This window comes from Lissotriton vulgaris, chromosome 2_1 (genome assembly GCF_964263255.1).
Source record: "Lissotriton vulgaris chromosome 2_1, aLisVul1.2, whole genome shotgun sequence".
NCBI classification, from domain to species: Eukaryota; Metazoa; Chordata; class Amphibia; order Caudata; family Salamandridae; genus Lissotriton; species Lissotriton vulgaris.
The window spans coordinates 61643708-61670142 of record NC_141687.1 but is presented as its reverse complement, the minus strand read 5'-3'; the positions used below and the strand labels follow the sequence as shown (position 1 = coordinate 61670142).

At 49.3% G+C, this 26435-nt stretch overlaps 1 protein-coding gene across 2 annotated transcripts in view; it reads left to right on the top strand.

Moving 5' to 3' along the window:
• CATIP (ciliogenesis associated TTC17 interacting protein) overlaps positions 1-26435 on the top strand; it is a 252242-nt gene that overhangs the window by 106974 nt on the left and 118833 nt on the right. For both annotated transcript variants that reach the window (XM_086954466.1, XM_086954465.1), the window contains one exon: positions 21657-21749. In XM_086954466.1, coding sequence (XP_086810592.1) covers positions 21657-21749 — 93 coding nt within the window. The remainder of the gene's footprint in view (positions 1-21656; positions 21750-26435) is intronic.

Sequence of the window (26435 nt, the reverse complement as noted above, 5' to 3'; positions counted from 1 at the left end):
GCTCTGGTATTTGCCCAGCTTTGCCTCACCCCAGGGTCATCCTTCCTCAGCCACCACATCTGATGGGGCCTGTGCTTTCATGTTCCGGCAAATCCCTTCTCATATTTCTTTTTACCGTGTTTCGTTGCCTACCTTGGCAGGCGTGTCACTGTCCCAGAGCTCCCTACGCCATGCAGCATACCTAGCCACACTGCCCCTCCTTTCCTGCTATCGCCAGTGTTCTATGCCCCCCAACTCCAGTGATGTGTGGTCGGTGTGTTGTCTAATAAGGTGCATGAGTGTTGTAAAGTATGGTATTGTGGGATGCGCTGTGAAGTGGTGTTTTGATACATATATGATATAATGAAATGCTGAGTAATGCCTAGTGCCCTTAGCTTCCATTCCCTTTTAACCTATTGATGAATTCGTTTTTATTAGATACTTGGACACCCAGAACCATTTAATGCTTAAAACATGCAAATCTACCAACATATCAGCAGCCCTCCAGGTGCACGTTCCCACATGGTTCGAGATTCTAGGGCGCTGATTACATGAATGAACCCCCTCCCAACCTAAAAATGAAGGGCTCTGAAACAAAACTTATTGTTGGGCCCAAACCAAATTCTATCATCATTTGACAACATGGGATCTCACCCTAAGAAGTTTGGTATTCTTACTACATACCCCCAAATACACTCAGTACTTGGGCTCCATTTGAAATGATGAAGTAAGCTGTGATGTCCGTATTTGGGATGTAGTACAGGCCAGGTTGTTTCATACATGTCTCCTAAAACGGGAGTATTCACAGGCCAACATAATTTTGGTGTTAAGAACTATGCAAAAGATCTGTTTGGAGGGTATTGGAGCGTCAGTGAATGGGTATGTGCAAAACACTACAACTCTCATCCCCGAGGGTGAAACATGATAATGTCTCCTACTTGCACTGGCATCCTGTGACGATGAGAAGTATCTCTAAGATGTTAGTTTGACATTTAACTGTCTACAAGGATTCTACCCAGTGGCTAACCACTGCACACCAGCACACTCGTGGAGCATTCTACCCACTGCGCACCAGCACACTTGTGGAGCATTCTACCCACTGCGCACCAGCACACTCGTGGAGCATTCTACCCACTGCGCACCAGCACACTTGTGGAGCATTCTACCCACTGTGCACCAGCACACTTGTGGAGCATTCTACCCACTGCGCACCGCACACTTGTGGAGCATTCTACCCACTGCGCACCAGCACACTTGTGGAGCATTCTACTCAGTGACAACCAACTGAACACCAGCACACTCGTGGAACATTCTACCCACTGCGCACCAGCACACTTGTGGAGCATTCTACCCACTGCGCACCAGCACACTCGTGGAGCATTCTACCCACTGCGCACCAGCACACTTGTGGAGCATTCTACCCACTGTGCACCAGCACACTTGTGGAGCATTCTACCCACTGCGCACCGCACACTTGTGGAGCATTCTACCCACTGCGCACCAGCACACTTGTGGAGCATTCTACTCAGTGACAACCAACTGAACACCAGCACACTCGTGGAACATTCTACCCACTGTGCACCAGCACACTTGTGGAGCATTCTACCCACTGCGCACCAGCACACTCGTGGAGCATTCTACCCACTGCGCACCAGCACACTTGTGGAGCATTCTACCCACTGTGCACCAGCACACTAGTGGAGCATTCTACCCACTGCGCACCAGTACACTCGTGGAGCATTCTACTCTCTGTGCACCAGCGCACTCGTGGAGCATTCTACCCAGTGGCAACTTACTGAACACCAGCACACTCGTGGAACATTCTACCCACTGCACACCAGCGCACTCATGTAGCATTCTACTCACTGCACACCAGCGCACTCATGTAGCATTCTACTCACTGCACACCAGCGCACTCATGGAGCAGTCTACTCAGTGGTAACCAACTGTGCACCAGCAGCACACTCATGGAGCATTCTATGCAGTGGCAACCAATTGTGCACCAGAACACTCATGGAGCATTCTACTCCGTCGCAACCAACTGTGCACCAGCATACTTTTGGGGCATTCTACTCCGTGGCAACCAGCACACTCATGGAGCATTCTACTCAGTGGCAACCAACTGTGCACCAGCATACTTTTGGGGCATTCTATTCCGTGGCAACCAACTGTGCACCAGCACACTTGTGGAGCATTCTACCCACTGTGCACCAGCACACTAGTGGAGCATTCTACCCACTGCGCACCAGTACACTCGTGGAGCATTCTACTCTCTGTGCACCAGCGCACTCGTGGAGCATTCTACCCAGTGGCAACTTACTGAACACCAGCACACTCGTGGAACATTCTACCCACTGCACACCAGCGCACTCATGTAGCATTCTACTCACTGCACACCAGCGCACTCATGTAGCATTCTATTCACTGCACACCAGCGCACTCATGGAGCAGTCTACTCAGTGGTAACCAACTGTGCACCAGCAGCACACTCATGGAGCATTCTATGCAGTGGCAACCAATTGTGCACCAGAACACTCATGGAGTATTCTACTCTGTCGCAACCAACTGTGCACCAGCATACTTTTGGGGCATTCTACTCCGTGGCAACCAGCACACTCATGGAGCATTCTACTCAGTGGCAACCAACTGTGCACCAGCATACTTGTGGAGCATTCTACTCCGTGGCAACCAAATGTGCACCAACACACTCATGGAGCATTCTACTCCGTGGCTAACCCACTGTGCACCAGCACACTCATGGAGCATTCTACTCTGTGGCAACCAACTGTGCACCAGCACACTCATAGAGCATTCTACTCCGTGGCAACCAACTGTGCACCAACACACTCATGGAGCATTCTACTCCGTGGCAACCAACTGTGCACCAGAACACTCGTGGAGGATTCTACTCCATGGAAACCAAATGTGCACTAGCAGCACACTCATTGGGCATTCTAAGGAGTGGCAACCAACTGTGCACCAGCACACTCGTGGAGCATTCTACTCTCTGTGCACCAGCGCACTCGTGGAGCATTCTACCCAGTGGCAACTTACTGAACACCAGCACACTTGTGGAGCATTCTACCCAGTAGCTAACCACTGCACACCAGCGCACTCATGGAGCATTCTACACAGTGGCAACCAAATTTCCACCAGCACACTCGTGGAGCATTCTACTCAGTGGCTAACCCACTGTGCAGCAGCACACTCATGGAGCATTCTACTCAGTGGCAACGTAAAACCGTTTTTTTTAACAATACCGCCCCACAAACCAATTTAGTTAAAAAAATCCCACTTACCGCACACCCATTATTTCTTCATTAATACGCTGCTTCAATTTAAAGAGTAATCCTCTATAAGCGTCATTGGATCTCCCAGTGACTTTTCTCTCTTTTAATATATAATGACAGGAAGCTGTAACGTCTGTAAAGTTACTCATCTCCTGGTGTGGGATTTCCTCAATCTGCAAATTAAAGAGCACTTTAGTCTTGTAGTTACTTTCATCCCCTTGTTTTTACTTCCCCCATGCATCTGTTATATGGACCTCATCAGAGAAATGCTCTGTTCTGTAGTAGGGGATCTCTGTGTATAGTCATAATCTAGTGAATAGTCCAGCCCATGTGCGTGGACCCCGGAGCAATCAAAAATAATCTCTTAACCCCTCCCCTGCTGATGACGGAACCGCTCCGTCATCAGCTACAGTTGAGCTGTGCTGATGACGGAGCGGTTCCGTCATGGCCCAGCCGCCGCGCCTGCGCGGCGCTGATTTCGCGCCTGCGCGGGCGTTCTAATGAGCGGGGCGGGTCATGACAGAACCGCTCCGTCAGCAGCATAGCTCAACCGCGGCTGGTGACGGAGCGGCTCCTTCACCAGCATGCGGCCGCCGCGCGGCCGCCCCGCCCCTTTAGCGCTGCGGCGGAATAGCCGCCGCAGCGAAGGGGTTAAATTGTCAAAAAATGCAGACCTGCACAGACACGTAAGAGAGAATTTAAAGACAGATAATGCAGCCTATATCCACAGGCTACACTGTCCAGTACTTCAACTAGAAATTCCACCAAAAAACCCACAAACAGCACAGCCTGTCCAGCTTTCTCCACAGAGAAAAACTTTCCTTTACCATCAAAAGCCTCTGGAATGATAGAGAGGAAGGAGTGGACAGACAAGCCCCATAGGCTGCCATTATGTGGCTCAGAACAGGATACTGTGCCTTTAAGAGAACTTTCCAGAACTTTCTCAGTATCCCAGAATGCACAGCAGGTCCCTTTTACTTTCAGTTCTTTTTTCCGGCTCCTGGAAGCAGGGCCCTGGAACATTGAGCTCTCCCTTTTTAAGGGTTTATTTAGTGATTTCACTTTTTCAAGTGTTTGAGTGCTTTCATTTGAAGTACTTTGGTGTTTTCTTCCTGTTGTGTGTCTCTGAGCACTCTTTTATTTGTCAAATTGCCTGCTTTGTTTGACAAATGCCCAGAGTGTTCGGGAAGAAGGCCAAGTCTGACCCACATGAGGTGTGCATCATCTGCCTTCCCTCATCTCATGTCCCGGAGGAGTGTGACATTTGCCAGGGCTTCTCTTCCAGGACCCTGAGAGAGAGAATGAAGATCAGGCTCCAAGGCCTGGAAGATAGAAGACTGAAGGCACAGGGTGGGTCTGGGCATCCTTCATCTGCCCATGCTGAGGCCTCTGGGGGGCCCCCCAGGGGCAGGAAGACCAGCAAGTGTTCCCTTCCTCCGCCTGCGTCGATAGCGTTGACTACGGCATCGAGAGGGATGACAGCAGTCTGTTCCCCGTCTCCCAGGGCTCTGGGTCGCAGCGGCGTCGACGTTCGACGTCGAGGGGACTGACCAGGCCGCCATCGAGGTCGACGGAGTCCTCGCCGTCATCGGCGTCGTCGAGTCATCGACATGAAGAGAGTTCGGCACGGCGTCGGCGCTCGGCGTCGAGGCGACACCGCCGTTCGCCGCCGGCGAAGAGGATGAGGTCGGCGTCGAGGGGATCCTCGACGTCTAGGAGGACGGGATGACGACGTATGATGTTGAAACGACGGTCACCGTCGCGGAGGAGACGTTTGACGCCCATGCGGGGCTCACTGTCAAGACGAGGACGCCGGTCGACGTCGAGGCGGCGTTCCTCGACGTTGAGACGACGTTCTTCGACGCCAAGGAAGCGCAGAAGGACTTCTGGCGCCAGGGATTCCTTTGGGTCCGCTGGGGCGCGCCGGTGACGTTCGCCGACAGGAGACGCAGCCTCTCCGTCGCCTCCACCTAAGAAGGGATCACAGGGATCTGTGTACTCCGAGGTATATACACCTCCTAAGCTGAGGTCGACTCCCCCTCCTCCGCCCTTGCCCAAGGAACCTCCGCCGCGGACTCCCACTCTGCCTCCGCTTCCACCACTGCCTCCTCCTCATTCCCAGCCTCTGCACCCTCCTTCTAAACCGCCTGTGGTTCCGCCGAGGACGGCTTCACTACCACGGTACCCGACGCCGCCTAAAGGGACTCCTCAGCCGAGGCACCCGGTCAGGCCGCAGTCACCTGCTCCTTTGAAACCTGTGGAGCGTCCGAAGCCGAGGAGATCGCGCTCTTGCTCCGGCCGGAGGGAGAGATCGCTGAGCTGTCATCGGTCGTCGACGAGATCAAGATGACGCCACAGGAGGAGCAGGTCCAGATCCCACACGGATTCTTCTAGGACCAGGGAATACTCGCCGACCTTGTCGGAATCCACGGGGACGAGGGTTTCGCCAGTGGACGACATCGTCTCATTCCAAGACGTTCTACTGAGGGGTGCGGCTAAGCTGGGCATCACGGTGACGGTGCCCATGCCCACGACGTCCGTGATTTTCGAGGCGCTACATAAAAAGCACCTATCTTGACCGTTGCTGCCTCTAGTACCAGGATTGGTAGAGCCCGCCAAGGTGTTGTTTCTCACTCCGGCGGTGATGAAGGCGGCTCCCTCCAGGCTCCTTAAGAAGTACCGGGCTCCAGATTCTGACCCGGCTTTTCTCAGGATGGATCCGGCACCGGACTCAGTCATAGTGACGGCGGCTAGGAAGCAGCATGCCACCACCCTGTCGTCTACGGTACCTCCTTGTTAGACCTGTCTGCCTTTGGGTAGTCCCTCCAATTTATTATTTATTTTTGTCCCCTTTCTGCCCCTCGTACCTCTTAATTTTTATGTCCACTGGATACTTTTGTGGTGTTGGATTGGGGGATAGATGCTCTTTTTGCCTCATAGTTTTTTACCTCAGGCCCAGGAGCCTTTCCTGACTAGAATTCACCCAGACCTACAAAATGGTGGCCATCAACTGCCACAACTGCCAACCTCTGAGGAAGTCCCATAGGGTAATGTAGAGACCTTCCAGAACCTTCTGGACTCTGCTGGACCTCTGGAGGGGTATCTATATAAGGCAGAATGCGAGGCGGCCATGTTGTGTTGTCCAGTGTTTGCTAGAGAGTGGAACTGGTGAGGAGGGAGGCGACTCTGAGGAGAGAACAGCGCTTGACCAGGAGCGGAACTGACCTGTGGGCAGACTGAACTTCTGCGCTGACCTGTATCCACCCATGTTGACCAAACCCTACCAGGGAACCCATTCCTAAAAGCTTCATATGACCTCTCCAGGACATATTGAAGTCTCTAAGGTTACTGAGAAGAGTCGCGCTTGTAAGGAGAAGCCTAACCCTGAAGTATAGCTTTATCAACTGCAGCGCTGAGAGTTTTCCCCTAAAGCATTCAAGGAGCTAGCGCTATCTTTTTCAAGATCTCACCGTGTCCTGGAACCCGGCCTGCCCAGCTGACAACTCTGCGTGGGGTAAAGGTTCTGTCCAGCACCGACTCCCTCTGTGAGTTGGTGAAGTGCTGGAGGGTGACCAAGGAAGTGAGGCAGCGACGGAAGAGGCGGATCGAGAGAGAGAGGCGGGACCCCGGCGTGAGGAGACAGCGAAGAGGGAGCGGCCAGGCGAGAGCGACGGAGGAAGTGCAGCCGCGTCGACTTCCGCGCAAGCCCAGCAGCCTGAGAGGAAGCGCCAGGGGTAGTGCCACCGCGTCGACGGCTGCGCAGTCTCGGAGGTGCCGGAAGCTGAGGAGTACATGGGGAGGTGAAGTCCGGGTACATCGACCTCTCCGAGGGAGGAGCAGCTCAACCCGAGTCGGCAGAAGACCAGAGTGTCCATAAGCGCCTTGTGTCCCCAGGTATTGGCGTCCTAGCAACCCCCGGCAAACCAAATCTGAGACAAGTAAGCCGGGGCCGCACGCCTGGAGGGAGGAGGGGATCATCACGGGGAGAGTGACGAAACGACAGGGGAGACGGGAAATTACTCCTCAGATAGAGTTCTGGCTCCCGTGTAGGAGCATAGTGGAAAAATCATTACCCTGGTAGTCCGGATGTTTCACTGCCCAATCGGGGCTAAGCACTAACTTTCTACATAATCCGGAGTCCTGAAGGGAAGACGGGGGCCGAACTGGGGGTAAAGTAAGGTAGTAGGAGCTTCAACAGTCCTATAAAGTTAGCGTTTTATGAAAGGGGGCCACATAGCCTAAAGTGGGTCCAGGGACAAGTTAAAGGAGCCCTGAAATAAAACAAATATCCACCTGTCATTCCCTGACTGGGGGTCCACATAGTACAACCAGTATTTTGCACTACTGAAGCTGGAATTGTAACTCTGAAGTCGTATATGAAATACCCTTGAGCCTGGGGTGGTAAAGTTCAGCTTCTTGGTATTGTGAAGGAGTTGTCAAATTGCAGAAACTTGTTCTAGAGCTGAAATGTGTGGGAAACTTGTCTAAATTACAGGAGCATTTCTTAGAAAGGTTGCTAATGTCATGAAAATTTATTGAAAAGTAATAATGACATGTGAGATTATTTGATGTATTGCAATCTGATAATAAGTAATGACATGTGAGATTATTTGATGTTTTGAAATCTGATAATAAGTCATCAAACCAACAAAGAGTTTTATAAAACAGCTCATATTTTTCTAAACTTGGTGTAGTGTCCTTATTTTTGAGTGGATGGGTGTTTGGTTACTGATGGATATGACGCAAACTTAGCATATGTTCCTTGGAGTTAGGCCTTCCCTCTTAGTGCCAAGCTACCTTATGTGACTTGGGATTCCTTAGGTCCAACACTCCTGATAAGGAGAGCCGCTGGTTAGACTCGGCGGGCAGGAAGGTCTGTGGGATGGCGTTTACTGCAATGAAGGCTGCAAGTGCAGCGGCTTTGTTTGGGCGAGACAATTGGGCCCTATGGGAATCCCTCCAGCAATTCGCTGAGCTCCTTCCTCGAGAGAAGAAAGAGGACTTTCAGGAGATTCTGAATGAGGGGATGTTGGTGTCAAACCAACTCATCAGCGTGGCTGCTGATGTGTCTCTTCTGGCGACACATGGGTACTGCCATGGTGTCAACCAACGGCGTCACGCCTGGCTTCGCCTTACATCCCTCAAGCCAGAGGCTCAGCAACGGGTGGCCAACCTGCCTTTCTGGGGGGAGACCCTGTTTGGCAAGCATGCGGACGATGAGATGGCCCGCATGAAAGCGGATGCCGAGACCCTGACGGCTGTCGGGTTGGAGAAGCCCAAGGAGAAGAAGACCTACCGCCCGTTCCAGAGACGGTTCGGGGCACAAGGTAGAGGGCGAGGGCAGGCTTCGGGACAGCAGCAACAACAGCAGCAGCAGTTCCGGAGGCCCTTCCAACAGCGGCGAACAAAGGCCCGGCGGGGTCTAGGCCCTGAGCAGTTACTTCACCTGCATCTGTTACCCACTCGGGTGGGGGGAAGCGTTCAATTTTTTCTGGCAGAGTGGAGAAAAATTACTCGGGACAAGTGGGTGCTGAATATTGTTTGCAATGGATACAGTCTTCGGTTCACCAGCCCCAGCCGCCTCCAGCAATTCCACCGGTCAGTTCGCGAATTCAGCTGCGCGAACTTCAGACGGAGGCCGATACCCTGTTAAGGAAAAGGGCGATAGAAGACGTACCTCTGTCTCAAAGGGGAAGAGGTCTGTACTCACGGTTCTTTCTGGTTCGCAAGAAGGACAAGAACGAGTTCAGGCCCATTCTGGATTTGCAACAAGCAAACAAGTGGATTCGCAGAGAGAAATTTCACATGCTGTCGTTGCATCAGATTTATCATCAGCTGCAACAGGGAGACTGCTATGTGCTATAGACCTACAGGATGCGTACTTCCATGTGCCCATTGCACACAAACACAGGAAGTTCCTGCGATTCCAAGTCGGCGCCAATCATTATCAGTACACTGTACTGCCATTCGGGCTGAAGTCTGCGCCCAGGACATTCTCGAAGTGCATGGCAGTGGTAGCGGCACACCTGAGGAAGAACAAGGTGTTTGTCTACCCGTACCTGGACGATTGGTTGATCAAGGCCTCCTCCTTCTTGGAAGCTCAAGCGCACTTCCAAAAGGCGTGCGTTCTCTTGAACAAGCTGGGGTTGCACATCAACATGTCCAAGTCTGTCCCGACTCCGGTCCAGTGCATACAGTACTTGGGAGTCTCCATCAATACGCTGTCAGCAAGCGTGTCTCCTTCGGAGGAGAGACGATTATGTTATGTTATGTTATGTTATGTTATGTTAATTGATTTTTTTGAGCGCACAGCTGCCCCAGCGAACGGGCGTCCCGGCGCTATATCTGAGAAGGTAACATAACTAACAAAAATAGACAAAGTAGGGAAATTTTAATAAGGCAGGGGGAAAAGATACGTTTTAACAGTTTTCCTGAAAGCAAAAAGATCTTCTAAAGATCGAATATGCACAGGGAGCGCGTTCCAAAGCTTGGAGGCCAACACAGTGAAGGAACGGCCGCCTAGTCTACATTTTTGGAAGCGTGGAACGGGTGCTAGATTTTGACCTGCAGAGCGAAGGCTACGTGAAGGAGTATACAGGGTCAGGAGGTGCTGGAGGATGGTAGGGGTGTCGGTTTTAAGAATTTTAAACGTGAAACACAGAGTCTTAAACTCTATGCGTCTGATTACTGGCAGCCAGTGTAGTTTAGAGATTGTGCTGCGGGCTGAACAGAAGCGTGGCAGGCCTACCAGGGCCCTGGCAGCCGCGTTCTGCACCCGTTGGAGTCGCAGGACCTCCGCCTGATTGGCACCCAAAAACAGTGAACTCGCGTAGTCAAGCCTTGATGATACGCTAGCTTGAATCACCATCTGGCGAGTGGAGGCATCGAAAAATTTGAGGAAAGGCCTCAAACCACGAAGAATGCCGAAGCATGTAGATGCCACCTTCTTAGTATGACACGAGAAGGTTAGTTTAGAGTCCAGCCACACACCAAGATTTTTAAGTTCAGAGACCGGTTTAGGGGGGGGTCCCAGCTCGTTAGGCGCCCAGCTCGCACCCCACAGATCAGGATGTTTCCCTAATACCATCACCTCGGTTTTGAGGGCGTTGAGCTGTAAACAGTTGGTAGTAAGCCAGCCAGCAACAGCCCTCAAACCATCCGCAAAGTTTGATGCCAATTGGTCAGAGTCCCCATTGAGAACCACCGCCAACTGGGTATCATCGGCGTATGATACCATTGTGAGACCCCAACTCTTCGCAACCGCCGCCAAAGGTTGGACGTATAAGTTGAAGAGAGTGGGGCTCAACGCCGATCCCTGCGGAACTCCTTGAGTGATGGCATGAGGTTTAGATCTGAACGGTGGCACTACTACCTGAAATGATCGTTCCGAAAGGAACGATTGGAACCAATCCAACGCCTTGCCAGATATGCCAGCCTCACCAAGCCTGCGGATAAGAATGGTGTAGGATACAGTGTCAAAGGCGGCACTGAGGTCTAATAAGACCAGTGCCGCCGTTTGACCTGCATCTAGTACAGAGCGGAGATGTTCAACCATATATAGGAGTGCCGTCTCTGTACTGTGCCCAGATCTAAAACCATTCTGTGTAGGATCCAGTAGGTGTGCAGAGGTCAGATGTTTCGTTAAGATGTTATTCACATGAGCCTCTGTGATCTTTGTCACCCATGGAAGGAGGGAGATAGGTCGATAGCTCTCCGGCTTCACTGGATCCAGTCCCGGCTTCTTAATAATGGGCATGACACAGGCAACCTTCCAACTAGGTGGAACTAACCCGGTGGTAAGGGATTGATCCACCAGTTGACGAATCGGTGGGAGGCAGATGGACGCAGAGTCCAAAAACTGGGCCGGTCTCAAAGGGTCATCCGGCGAGCCAGACTTGACCTTGGCCGCTAGGAGATTAAACTCCTGTTCCGATGGTATGGGGAGCGAAGCCAAGCACTGTGAGGTACGCAATGTGAAAGTCGTACTGTCAGGGTCAGCTTTGGGAAAAGAGCGATAGATGGTGTTTACTTTCTCCACAAAGAAGCTGGCTAATGACTCACAGTGAGCAAGGGAACAAATCTCCGTAATAGGAAGTCTGTTCGCTGTGAGCTCCTTCAAGACTTTAAAGACCAGTTTAGACGGATTGGAACTCGCCTGGAACTCTCTAGCATAGTAGTCAGCTCGAGCCCGGCAGACAGCTCTATGATATATCTTTACCGTAGCCAGGTAGCATACCTTTAGATCTCTGTCATAGTTCTTCCTCCATGCTCTTTCGGCTTGACGGCAGGTGGCTTTAGTCCGCCTAAGTGCCTCCGAGTACCAGGGGTTAGGCTGAGAAGATCGATTTCTACTCCAGCTGGCCGGGATTAGTGCATCGAGCGCTTGAACAATCCAAGCGCAAAAGATGTTGTACCCAGTTGCAACGTCATCCTTAAGAACCAGAGGAGTAGTGGCCAAGAGACGGTGGAAGTCCTCCAATTTGAGCTTTTTCCAGGGACGCCTGAAAGATGTTTTATCGGGCTTCCCGGTAGAGCGTGTTACCATTGTAACATAAAGCTCAATGAGATGGTGATCGCTCCATCCCATAGGTCTAGGGGGAGAGACCTTGGCCAGTTGGAGATTAGTAAAAACCGGGTCAAGAATATGACCACCCTCATGGGTCGGAAGACGGACCAGTTGGGATAACTGCACTGCTGCAAGATCGTCCAGCAGGCTTCTAACCACTGGTAACTCCATGGCATCAAAATGTATGTTAAGATCGCCGATGATGGTAATGTTGGAGGAGGACAGAGACAGAGAGCTAACCAGCTCAGGAAGAGCTTTCCTGAAGGCACAGTCACTCCCTGGAGGGCGATATATCAGAAGGCCTGATAATGTTTGTGTCTCACCAATACTGATGGAAAAATGGGCACACTCAGCACCAATCAAGTCCATGGGCTTCCAGGTACAAGTGTAGCAAGTTTTAAAAGCCACAGCTATGCCTCCTCCTCTCCCCTTGCGATTTAATGTGTGGATTGCGTAGCCCGGGGGAAGGGCCAGATTGATAATGGCCGCGTCCTCATCGCCTAGCCAGGTCTCCGTCATAAAGAAGGCATCAGGGCCTTCTAACGAGATAAGCTCGTATATGTCTCGATGATGTTTCGGCAGGGACCTGACATTGTGGTGCCAAAGTTTAATGGCACTCGGAGGAGGAAGTATCTTCTTCCGATGTAGTGGTACCTGGCTGGGGGCCATCGACGGTGCTGTTAGTTCCCACCAACCACATGGGCAGGTATGGGGACCACACAAGGGATGCTGAGCTGATTGCGAGCAGGAGGGCAGACTATGTCTGATCAGGCGAAGGGCCTGACTGGAATACTGAAGAATCATGATGACGACACACCAGGGTCCTGCCGCGGTCCGCGCGTCCTTAGCGCGGACGGGCGCAGACGGGCAGGACTCTGGCACGACTCCGGCGCGAGTCAGGCGCTACCGCTGCGCGTCACCGCTGCGCGAGTAGTGTGAGCTTTAAATAGGAGCTCACCTGGACTCCTGCGAAGCGCTAGAACGCTCAGGCAAGTGGCGTGTTATTCAATAGTCACCCCCAAGATGGCGACCGGCGCCACGAGCAGGCAGCAAGAAGGTAAGAAACTCCGCTCAAGACGCGGTGGGGGGCACAATTATGGTGTAAGTATAGGGCCAGAACAAGATGGGCATTAAAAACAGGGGAATACAAGATTAATTAAACCAAAATAGAAAAACTGTAAATTTTTAAATGATGGCAAGCGCAGCGCGCTGAAATTCAAGCAGCAAGAATGCTCATAATGGCACCTTTCCCAAGGCAGAGCAGCAAAAGTGCTCGCCTTAAATAGGAGCTCACCTGGACTCCTGCGAAGCGCTAGAACGCTCAGGCAAGTGGCGTGTTATTCAATAGTCACCCCCAAGATGGCGACCGGCGCCACGAGCAGGCAGCAAGAAGGTAAGAAACTTCGCTCAAGACGCGGTGGGGGGCACAATTATGGTGTAAGTATAGGGCCAGAACAAGATGGGCATTAAAAACAGGGGAATACAAGATTAATTAAACCAAAATAGAAAAACGGTAAATTTTTAAATGATGGCAAGCGCAGCGCGCTGAAATTCAAGCAGCAAGAATGCTCGTAATGGCACCTTTCCCAAGGCAGAGCAGCAAAAGTGCTCGCCTTAAATAGGAGCTCACCTGGACTCCTGCGAAGCGCTAGAACGCTCAGGCAAGTGGCGCGTTACTCCTTCGGAAGGCTCAGGCTCTTATGACCGCTCCATCTACAACAGTGAGGACGGTGTCTTCTCTACTGGCCTTTTGTATCTTGTATCATCCACACGCACGGCTGCACATGAGACCATTGCAGGAGTGCTTGGAGGATCAGTGGGATCAGAGGAAGGGGTCTTGGGATGACAAGATACGACTGTCTCTGCATGCTCTTCAGTCTCTGAAGTGGTGGTGTTCAGGGGGGAATCTCCTCAGAGGGGTTCCCTTCCACAAGGACATTCCGACACAGACTATCGTAATGGACGCGTCTCTCCACGGCTGGGGGGCGCACTCCGGAGACTTACAGGTACAAGGAACGTGGTCCCCGACGGAGTCCACGTATCACATCAATTTCCTGGAACTCAGAGCTGTTCACTTGGCGCTGAAGGCCTTTCATCCGTCCTTCCAGACCAACTCTCTGCTTGTTCAGATGGACAATACGACCACGATGTATTACATCAACAAGCAGGGGGGCTCAAGATCACGCATTCTGTCACAGGAGGCGCAGGCGATCTGGCGCTGGGTTCTAGCCAGAGGACTGACGATAACGGCTACCCATCTGCCAGGTGTGCAGAATGTTCAGGCGGACGCACTGAGCAGACTGATTCAGGAAAACCACGAATGGGTCATAAACGACAAAGTACTAGGAGAAGTCTTTGCAAGGTGGGGGACTCCAGGCGTAGATCTGTTCGCCACCGCCGAAAACAGCAAATGCCGAGACTTCGCCTCCAGGTACTACCAGCAGGGGACGCTGGGGAATGCGCTATGGATCAACTGATCAAACAGCTTTCTGTACGCTTTTCCACCCATTCTCCTGATTCCGGCGGTACTCATCAAGCTGTCCCAGTCCAGTGCGCAGATGATCCTGATTGCCCCGGAATGGCCAAGACAGTGGTGGTTCACGGACCTGCTTCACCGGTCTCTCCTTCCTCACACACGGCTGCCGTGCCAGCCGGACCTTCTAACGAAGTTCGGAGGGCAGATGGTGCACCCCAACCTCTCGTCCTTGAGTTTGGCGGCATGCTCCTGAGATAGTGCAGTATGGCCATTTGAATCTACCAGAAGATTGTATGGACATACTGAGGGAGGCTAAGCAACCTTCCACTAGGACTTCCTATGCTTACAAGTGGAAGAGATTCTGCATCTGGTGCAAGTCCAAGAACTATGATCCAACGACGTGTAAGGAAGATGTCATCCTTCCGTATCTTCTACAATTGGCGTAGTCTGGCCTTAATGTCCATTCCATTAAGGTTCATCTCGCTGCGCTGACAGCCTACAGGAAATGCCCTTCGCAGACGTCCTTCTTCCAGATTCCTGTGATTAAGGATTGAAGAAGGTGTTCACTCCTGTTTGGCTTCCTTCGCCTTCATGGGAATTGAATGTGGTGCTGTCCCGCTTGATGAAGGAGCCTTTTGAACCTATTCATAGGCTTCGTTGCAGCACCTGTCCTGGAAGGCGGCGTTCCTCGTGGCCATTACATCGGCCCGCAGGGTGAGTGAAATTCAGGTGTTGTGTTGCCAAGAACCTTATACTGTATTTCATGCTGCTACAGTTGTTATACATACTCGCCCTAAATTTCTTCCAAAGGTTATCTCGGATTTCCATGTTAACCAGACCATAACGTTACCTACGTTTTTTTCAGAATCCTTCATCTCCAGTGGAAAGGTCTCTGCATTCTCTGGATGTTAGGAGGGTGTTGAAATGTTATCTGGATAAAACCAAAGACATTCGTAGGTCAGACCAATTGTTTATCAATTATGGATCAGTCAGGACCGGTCTTGCTACCTCGAAACAGTCCATCTCGAGGTGGATTGTGTCCTGTATACAGTTGTGTTACCAGAAGGCTAATAGGACCTTAGGGGGTAAACCTAAGGCTCATTCCACCAGGGGCAAAGCTGCCAAGACTGCTTTGCTTCGTAATGTTCCAATTGCGGAAATCTGCAAGGCGGCCACTTGGAAGTCGGTCCATACCTTTGCCAAGCATTACTGCCTGGACACTGATGCCAGGGCAGATGCTCAGGTTGGGCAGGCTTCGCTGCGAAATCTGTTCGCACAATAGTGGTGTCCTTTCTCTTCTCTCCACCGCCGCTTTGGTGTGGGGATGGGCTTGCCATTCTATTCACTAGATTATGACTATACACAGAGATCCCCTACTACAGAAGGAGTAGTTTCTGTCCTGTAACTCCAGTTCTGTAGTAAGGGTATCTCTGTTATAGTCATAAGCGCCCACCCTCCTCCACGGTGGAGAAAGATATTTATGTAAGGAATGCTATAGGTCTGGCGTGTTACGCCTTCAAAAAGAACTGAAAGTAGAAGGGACCTGCTGTGCATTCTGGGATACTGAGAAAGTTCTGGAAAGTTCTCTTAAAGGCACAGTATCCTGTTCTGAGCCACATAATGGCAGCCTATGGGGCTTGTCTGGCCACTCCTTCCTCTCTATCATTCCAGAGGCTTTTGCTGGTAAAGGAAAGTTTTTCTCTGTGGAGAAAGCTGGACAGGCTGTGCTGTTTGTGTTTTTTTTGGTGGAATTTATAGTTGAAGTCCTGGACAGTGTAGCCTGTGGATATAGGATGCATTATCTGTCTTTAAATTCACTCTTAAGTGTCTGTGCAGGTCTGCATTTTTTGACAATTTAAGAGATTATTTTTGAATGCTCCGGGGTGCACGCACATGGGCGGGACTATTTACTAGATTATGACTATAACAGAGATACCCCTACTACAGAACTGGAGTTACAGGACAGAAACTACTCCTTCTCTCGTACCAATGTCATCTGCCTTTCCAGACATACCGATGCCCGGGATAACAGATTGACTTCAGCCTGCAGTAATCTGGCCGGCTGACCGTTCTTTGGCAGCTTTTTGTTAATGCATCAACGAGGTCGGTGACTTATCAGCCCTTCTCTCATGATGTCACCATTTTTTAAATTTGTTCTGGCATGGATCCTTCCTACCCTATGACCCGTGTTTTAACACAACTCACGGAAGTCTGCCCCCAGCATTCCCCTGTCCTGAGAAAGACCCTCTCGTAAGGTCATACTACTCCTACTCTCTTTGTGGGGTTGAAACATCGACAACTGGTCTACCTGTCAGCTTCTACCCCAAGCGGATTGATTTATACAAGAATTTTAGAAGCACGATTTATGAACATACAGTGTACATTACTTTGGCTCTGTGTTGAAGCCAGGATTGTAAATTGCTTTGATTAGGGTCACATGACCTTCACATGACCTTCACTATCTCACTTCCCTAATCCTGCACCACTTTTTTCCTTGACACCCCCTTCCCTCCCCTTTTGGGGCACTAATGTTGTTGATGATGACGTTTTGCATTTTTGTGTGTAATACATTTGTATATGGTGCATTGTGATTAAAAACAGTGTACCTTACATTTTCTCTGGATTTACTTTATTAGTCATTTGTACTTTCATGATTAATAGTGTTACTGGGACCCCTTCCCTTTTGTACTGATATACACCCAGGTCCCAGCGACGCATATTGTGTTTACCCTTCTCTGTAACGTGACTTTGTAGAGCACGGCTATCTGTGAGGGTATTCAGGTGCTGAGTTTGGCAGGCTTGACTGGGGAGGAGAAGATCACACCTGTTGCATGAGGAAGAGGTGTGGCGAAGCGGCCAGGGTGCCTGACTCCGGACTACGGGTTTCACGGTTCGATACCCGGTGCCGGCGGCAGGTTAGCCCAGCACGATGTGACTCTGGACAATAGCTCGCTTAATCTTCCTGACTGCCCGCAGTGCCGATACACCACTTCGGAGGTAGCTGTGCGCTTTACAAGTACTGGTATTTCATTTCATTTCATCTGGAAGAGCCATGTCTTGAGGTTTATTTGGAAGTCAATGAGGGATGGAGCAGTTCATATATAAACCAATAGCTAATTTCTACTTGGAACTAGCAGTTGCGTATCAGTGTGTCCTCCTCCATTTTATGAGGGCTGTGGCAGTTTATATATAACCCAATTGCTCATTTCAGATGGGAACTAGCGGTTATAACCCAATAGCTCACTTCAGATGGGAACTAGCGGTTACAGATAGCGGTGTCCTCCATCCTTTCGTTTTTAAAAACATGCCCTTTCTATCCATCCTTTATGAACCAATGACTTTACTTAGAGCTCGGCCGGTGCAGGTAAGAGTAGGGGTGGCTCCTTTGGACTCTGCAATTAAGATTCTAGGCAGAGTCCTTTTGGTCAAACTGAGGGACAGCATTGAGAGATGTGGTGGGCTATCTAATATCCAGTATGGATTTAGAGAGAAGAGAGGCACTCTGGAGCAGGGCTCCAATTTGCACCTGCTGATCTCTAAATATACGGTGGCTAAGGAGGGGTCTCTATTTTTGGCATTCATGGACCTCTCCTCAGCTTTTGACCTGGTGAACAGGGCTAAACTGTGGGCTATCCTTTTAAAGATCGGGATAGACGGGGCACTGGTTAAATTTTTGGCGTCTCTACACCAGGAGCTGTTCGCCAAAGTCAGAGTCACCAACGAGGGAAGGTGTATGTCCAGATTCAATTCTATGCGAGGGGTACGGCAGGGCTGCATCTTGGCCCCCCTCCTCTTCACCATTTATATTAATGGATTAGGTAGGTACCTGGAAGAGGTGGAAGGGGATGTTCCGCATGTAGGAGAGGTAAAGATTCCTGCTCTCCTATACGCGGACGAAGCAGTTCTTATAGCTCGAACTGGCATTGGTCTCCAGCGTTTGTTGGACGCGTTTGGTGCTTTTATGGACCAATTGGAACTAAAGGTTAACACGGACAAATCCCACACGATGGTGGTCGGATGCCACAGAAATAAGGGCAAACAAAACACTTTCAGGTGTTAGGGGGAAGTAGTCTCTAGAGTGGCTGTTTTCCCCTACCTGGGGGTGCTCTTTGATGAGAGGGGCTCGTGGGGCCCCCAGGTTAGGACAAAAAGCCTATCTATGGCCCGGTCTTCAGCGGCCCTCATGGGCTTCTCAAAAAGGTTGGGGGCTAGACCGATGGATGCCTTACTGAAGGTTTTTAATACTAAATGCATCCCATTAACAACGTACGGTTCACCCCTTTGGGGCTATGTACATCTTGAACCAATCCAGAGGGCTGAAAACAGGTTTTTATGCTCTTTATTGTCCGTTCCCCAGTCCACCCCAACTTTTTCAATCCATGCGGAGGTGGGCCTGGTTTATGTTACGGACAAGCTCAACCTGGCACCTTTAATATTCTGGTTAAAAACATGGCTCAATAAGGAACTAACCCTTAACCACGTTATAATGAATGATGTCCTGTCCCTAGATTACTCTAAAAAAGTTCCATGACTGGAGTATCTGAGGAAGTCCTTTGAACAACTGGGCCGCCCTGAACTCTTCGCCTCCCCTTCGTGCATCAGGAAAAAGGATGTAGACTGGACAAAAAAGCACTTTATGATGATGGCATGCCTACGCACCTGGGGGTACCGGAGAAAAGCATGGGCCGCCTTCAAGTGCTGCAAAATGCGGCAGCGCGCCTGATCCTTAGGCTGCCCAAAAGGGCGCCTTCGAAGGTGGCCCTGCAGAAGTTACACTGGCTCCCTGTGAGGAGCAGAGTTGAGTACAAGGCCCTCTGCACTTGTCAGTCCTGAATGGCAGGGCACCTCGACCATTGCGAAGACTGATTGAAGTCTACGAACCTGCTCGAGCGCTCAGATCCGCGGGTAGGGGACTGCTTAGGATCCCCAAGGTGAAGAAAACTCGCATGGGAGGCAGATCCTTTAGGTATTTAGCGGCAAACTACTGGAATAAACTCCCAGTGGACCTGCGCCTGGAACCTGAAGAAACGAGGTTTCGAGCTAAACTAAAAACCCACCTCTATGTGAGATAATTGGCCTGCCTGGCAGCTGTTTTTCCCTGTTTGCCGCCTCTCCCACTTTTCAGCGCGTGGACACGCCGGTGCGCGTTACTCAGCGCTTTATAAATGCCCCTATTATTATTATTATTATTATTACGCCGTGAGGAATTAGAAATGCAGAAAACCACAGTTAGATCGCACTATCTGCTTTCTAATCCTACCTCGCTCGAGCCTTACCTCAATATTGTCACCAGGCCATTTCATAGGTTCCTACTGACTAAATTTAGATTTAATTTGATCCATTTTTATCTGGGAAATTATCAGGCATGGGTAAAACCAGAAAATGCTTCACCTTGTACTTGTGATAATTTCTCAACGCAAGATACCATGCATTTTGTTATGTTTTGTGGTCTGTTCTCAGGGATACGGAAAAAGTACCTGTTGTCAATCTTAAGGGAAGCCGGCTTCATTCAAGTGAGGCCTGCACTGTTGTACCTCCAGTCCCTGAGTAATATCCGTACCATATTTTGCATGGCAAACTACCTAGTAGCGGCGTCTAGAATTAGATCACGTAACGCACCATTGAGTGTAATGTAAGAAGCCTTTTTATTAACTGTAAATTTCATGTAGCACAATCTTTGACCCAATGCACTGATAATTACCCAATGTATTGTTTATTATTGCTAGTTTTAAACTCTTTTTAAATGTATATAAATGTTTTATATCTTTTATGATTTTTAATGAAATCGAATAAAGTAGTTTGACTGACTGACTGACTGAGTAGGGGTGGTGACCGAAGACGACGAGCGGGGAGGGGGGGTGGTTGATAGATGACAACTAGTGAGAGAAAACGTACCTTGCGCTCGCAGCCTCCCCCAGAAAAGTGCTGCCTAGGGCAATCTGCCCCCCCTCAAAGCTACGCCACAGAATGATGTTCACTCTCTCTGCCATTTTTACTCTAGGCATCTTAAAAGATATTGGATTGTCCTATTTTTTTTTATCTTACCTGGTGATATTCATTTGTTTTTACATCTATATTTCACTATTTCCTACTATTTCAGTGGTGTCTTGCAATTCTGAAACGTGTTTCTTCATTGTGATTTCCCATTTTATAATATTGGACTCTTTTATTATTTTCTCCCATTCCTCCCTGTTGTTCAGTCCATCCTTATATCTTCCAAATGTGTACGCATATATGCCTTATATTATCGATGAACAATATGAATTGTTAGATATTAAAATCAAATCAGTAGAAGGACATTTGGAAGTAGAGTAGTTAATGTAATTGGGCTTGGAAATGTATCCAGCTTTTGTTGTACCAGCTTTTGCTCCTGAGTATAAACATGCCTTGGTATTGTCAGTAAGGTAGCATGTGAGAATACAGAGCACAAAAATAGCGAAGTAGAAATTAATATCATATAAAAATATCCAGCTACAAAAACTTCAACCTGCACACGCCTACTCCTACCATCAAGCACTTTGTCCAGTTTTCTGGGACATGCGTTCAAACAGTAATTGAACCGGTGCTGCAGTGTGAAAGAAGTGAGTTGGCCTGGATTGGAGAGGCTTCAGCAGATCATACATTGGAATACATTGTGATTTGGCTTTCCACCCTCTCAAAACTTGCCACATTCAGCTTCAAAAAACCTGCACTGCCTAGGCACCTTGGTTACCACAGGCCCTGTGCCTTTTAACTTCCACTTTTTGCACATGCCAAACTAAATTAGTAGTGTGGCTCACTGGTTAGAGGCGGCAGACCCGAGAGCAGAGGACGGCCCGGGACCAGGGTTCGATTCCCGGCGCGGCAGGTTTCTGGACCAGGGTCACCGGACTCGATAATTCTCTCGCCTCGGTGCCCACTCTGATCAGCGATCACACTCGGCAACTCTGGGCATTAGCTTGCCTCATCTTCACTAACGGCCCCACCAGACGGCCGGGGATGCGTGGTCTCACCCAGGAGATACCTATTAAGGGACCATCTCTCAGGGAAGCCAGGAAGAATTTCGCAGCGGTCGAAGCGCCTTGGGACCCTACGGGTAAGTAGTGCGCTATATAAATGCCTATACATTTACATTTACACACATTAAATTTCAAATTATCAGTTTTTGAGTACATTTTAACATTGATAGTTGTGGCACCTTCCTTTTTTTTAACTCCATAATAAATGCATTAGTGTTAGGTTACTTTTGAATGTATTATTTATGCTTTGCAAAAGTAGAGTCCAATTAATTTTGTACATTTATGATAAATAAAGTAGCAAAACAAATCAATCCGGTGTTGTTCTTTTCTCATGTTTTGTGTTGTAGATGGAGCCGAGGAGATGGAACCTACCGTCACTGGTGATGCTGTCATCCCATTGAGATCAAGCAAGGAGGCTTTTGAGTTTCTGTCTTCTATAAGTCAGTACCTGTGTCATTTTCTCAGACTGATTTTGTATTGGTAGACTTGGAAAAAAGTAAAGCCTTATTCTTTACATTACATCTTACAAGAAGACGTCGTCCGCACAATGAAACACAATAGGGCAGAATAAAACATTCAACAACAGGCTGGTACCAGTACTTGCCTCACTGGGCTAAAACAAGGAGGAAGGGTGTGTAGAGGATACATGTCTACTTGAACTGCTTTATTCTGCCTTAGATCACAGATAATTATTGTGAATCCCTTTTCCTGTGTCAAATAGCGTCACCTTCCATTAAGTTACAAAGGCAGTTTGCTTTGATGAGGTTTCTTTTTACTAAATGACAGAAGATTGCTTGTACTGATTCACTCTGCACTGCCCTGGTAGACTACTTGCAGTATGGTATCCTGCATTACTTTAAAGTGGATTATACCAATTAGTTATAGGCTCTCCAATGCATCAGAGTGAAGGTTGTGTGTGTGTGTGTGTGTGTGTGTGTGTGAGAGAGGATTTGAACATTAGCTGTGTGGCTGTAATGAATCCTTCTGCATTTTATCAAATTAAGACATACCATACATTTTTTCTTTTGAATTTATTCTTAATTTTACTATTGAATTGACATACGTCGTGGCTGTTTTCTTCCGATTTGCTCCAGTCCTCTTGCTTCTTTATTTTTGTCCAGTGCTACTTCTTGTCGATGGCAGGTGTTTCTTTAACCTTCGACCACTTCCTCCACCCCTCGCTTTTGGCTCGAGTCACCTTGTTGCTCTGTACCCTCCTCGCAGTCTGTATCTGCCCATTCCTTCACTTCACGCTATAATGTTGTGACAGCCATGAGCGCTTTTTCTGCTCCTCCCTCCCCTCATATGTAGGCTGCCATCACACACTTCTGATTAGGCTGCAAGGGCACACCTCAGCTGTCAGTTTGACGGTTGTTGCTTTTATCATGGAGGGGGTGCTGCTTTGCTCCATATTTCCTCCATCACCACTGTGTCCTTATCTGCTTTTGTCAGGCTGGACAGGGTATTTGAGGCTACTCTTGTATATTATGAGGCTGCAATAGGCAATATAGGGTATACCCAAGTATAAAGAGGCAGCAGTGGGCATATAAAGCTGTACATGGTCATATACTACTTGTTCGTGGGCAATGATTGTTGTTTCACTACATTTTAAACTATACCCAGATGCATGTTTAATGTGCCTGGGCATTTGATGCTTTCCCTGGGTCTTTGACGCCATGCTTGTGCCTTTTGATGCTTTGCCTGGGCATATGATTTTTTGTGCTTGGGCTGTAAGGCTAAAATTGTGCATTTCGTGTTATACTTGTTCATTTAAGACCTTGGCCTTTGAGGATGTACATTTGCATATAACTACTGTGCCTGTGTGTGTGTAGGCAGATAGGAGGAACCAACAGGCTGAGCAGGAATTGAGAGATTGAAAATCTAAGGTAAGCAGTCTTAAAACTGGTAGTAGAGCTGAACAACACAAGCCTCCATCTTGGATTGGGGAAAGAAGCCTGGAGCTTAATAGTAAGGCAGCCATCTTGGATTGGGTGGTAGATATCATTCCCAGCACTCACTGTTGAGGGTCCCTGGGAAGCAGAGTCCAACCTGTGCTTGAACATTGCATGTGCTGTCTGCCCCACAGGAAAGAGTATGACTAGGGGCGGGAAGGGTATGTGGAGAGGTGAGCTGTGGCAACCCACTGGAGCTGTAGTGATCCACCCAGCACACACTGTGTGGGAACAGGGAGATATCCAGCATGCCTGAAACAGCATCTTCAGGTAATGGCAGGTAGGATACTGGTCGCTTCAGCAGCATGAATCCCCCTCCAGAAGTCTGGGTTTATCCGGGAATTGACTGTAAAAACATCTTTGTATCAGAACTGGAGCCTGAACAGAGTCTGCATCTTCCCAGGATGTTTTACTAACTGGGCAACACTTCCAATGAATTAGAAATTGCAGGTTCTTTTTAAAGGTCTGTGAATTGCAGGTTTCCTGTACTTTAAATTCTGGTACACCAATTATCTAAGACTGGTGAAGGCAGAAAAATAAGTCATCTAAAAGGATCCACATGATAAGGCTTTAATTAAGACGTGTTTAAAATGTAGATACTTTCCAATTCAACTGTAATTGGAGCTTTAAAACTACTGGATCAATAATTTGAATGGTTTTGAAGGGTCCATAAATTTGAGGTTTGAATTTGTTCAGAGAAAGATGATAGGCAAAAATGTATTAGATAACCAAATGTTATCCCCGGTCTTATAGGAAGGAGATGGATTATGATGGGCATTGGGGTAAAGCTTCATCCCTTTCCTAGAATCTTGGAGGATAGGCATAACCTTACATCTAATGGTCCAATTATTCCTTAAAGAGAGAGAACATTTTGACAATACGTTGGCAGAGATTTTGGAACCTGCAAGAAAATGTGTCTGCTAGAGAATTCTAAGAGCCAGGGATGTGCTTAATGAAAAAGCCGTACTAATGGAAACAATATGCCCAAGGCAAATTCCTGAGACTTAGAGGATTTTGATAGTCCGTTCGGATTTCGAAGGACTGTCAATTTCCCATCAAGAAATTTCGCCATTCAGAACAGGATATCTTCACAGCCAGCATTTTCCTTTCAAGGATAGATTAATGTTGTATGGAATCTGATAGAACGTGTGACAGATAGAAAATGGAAAGTTCTAACCAGTCATCCTCTTGAAGCTGTAGGAGATATGCGCCAATCGCCCGATTCGGGACGTCAGTTTGATCAACATATTTTTCTTAGTTCGATCAGGATGCTGTAAAATTGGAGCTTGAGTAAAAAAGCATGTTTCAGGCCTTCTTCAGCTGAGGAGTCCCATCTGAAATCGTTGTTACGCATTTTCCTTTATTAGGACTCCGGGATGTTGCTGGTTAGATGGGCAAGTTTTTTTTTTTTTTTTTTTTTTTACATTTGTTTTTATTGCAGAATTAGAAACCACAGAATACAATGGCTCAACCAGTCCACTCATGATGTCCCCCCCGGTCAATCAATAAGACGTACACCATACACAGCCATTCAGCCCGCATCCCGGAGGCCGGGCGGCATAGTACCTTAAATAGCAGGAAGGCATCACGGTGAGTGTCCCTTAGGGACCACGGTCGAAAGAACGTTTTTCGTATCTGCATTTTACCCCCCCCACCCGCAACAAATAACAGCGTCAGCCATCCCACGTGTGCAGGTCAATACTATTAGCCGCTTCTAGACCTGTCCCGCGCTCTGTGGGGCCAACCATGCCTGACCCGCTCCCCTCTGCCACCTCCCGCTCATCCCTACGCCCCACTGGCCCTACTCAGTTCGAAGTCACTATCGCGGACAACCATCCCCTGGCTTCCGACCCCCCCCTGATCTCCCCCTAACAACCCCCCAATGTCCCCTTCCTGGCAACTGCTAATGGTGTGTGTCCAGTATATAAGTGTAGTATGGATCTCCGCTACAGTGTCAATGACATCTCTGAGTTGGAATGCCTCACGGTGTCCACAGGTCCCATCCACTCAATCCTCGTCTTCCACTAACGAGTCACGCAAGGCTTGCACCACCAATTCCCATGCACGCGCTGCATCCAAGGCCTTCTCATTACCAAGCTTGACAGCCTGCTTCATTCTGAGCACACTCTCACAATCAGACCACCGCAACAATTCATTCTTCCACCTCCTCACTGACGGCCCGCCCCTGGACTTCCAATGCCATGTGATCTCTCTTTGTGCCAGTATCAGACCCAGGTCAATAAATTTGCTCGTCACCTTAGTGTGTTTGGTGTGCGGGAACCAGAGCAACAGACACGCCGCCATGTCGAAGTCTACTTCCCTGTCAGTCACGTCGTTTAGGAGGTCCCCCACCTCTGCCCAATAGGCCTCCAAATGTGAACAACCCCAAAACAAATGGTCCATGTCCGCCTCCGGAGATGAACATCTCGGGCACCGCGCGTCCTGCACCTGGAAGTACCGCCGTATTTTTTCCGGGGTCAGATAGGCCCTATGTAGCACAAAGAAATGCACCTGTTGGAAACGCGCATTCCTCGTGCCTTTCCATGTGCGCCGTAAAATATGGCTCCATACCGTGTCCGGAATAGGCCTGCCCACACTCTCCTCCCATTTAACTTTGAGCCCCTGGAGCGGTTCCAGTCCCTCGTGCAACATCCTGTTATGGAGGCAGGTCACAGCCTTAAAGGTGCCCGCTGCCATCACCACGTATTGGCACGCCATTGTGGTGTCCGGTTCTATGAGCCCTCCCTTCCAGTGCTTCTGTATAGCTGCTACCACCGCCGCATGCAGGAGAAAGCCCCCATCAGACAGCCCGAACTGTTCCTGAAGGACTCCGAAGGGCACCAAAGTCCCATCGACATATAGGTCTCCCACCACCTGAAGTCCCGCCTCCTCCCATTCCAACAAAGGGGACCAATCGCCCCCGTGTGGAAGGGCCGTCAGCATGCCAATCGGTATTTCCGGCGCGTAAGGCCGAGTCGCCCTCGCCCTCCTAAGACTTCTCTGCCAGCACAGCCTGAGCGTCCGTTCCTCCAGTGTGAGGCCCCGCAGCTCCAGCCTCTGCTGCATAACAATATAGGACAGCACATGGCGCTGTATCCCCAACTCCCGATCACACTCCGGTCCCCTAAACACCCGGGCCACATGTTGCGTGAGAACCTGGAGTTGCGCCGCCAA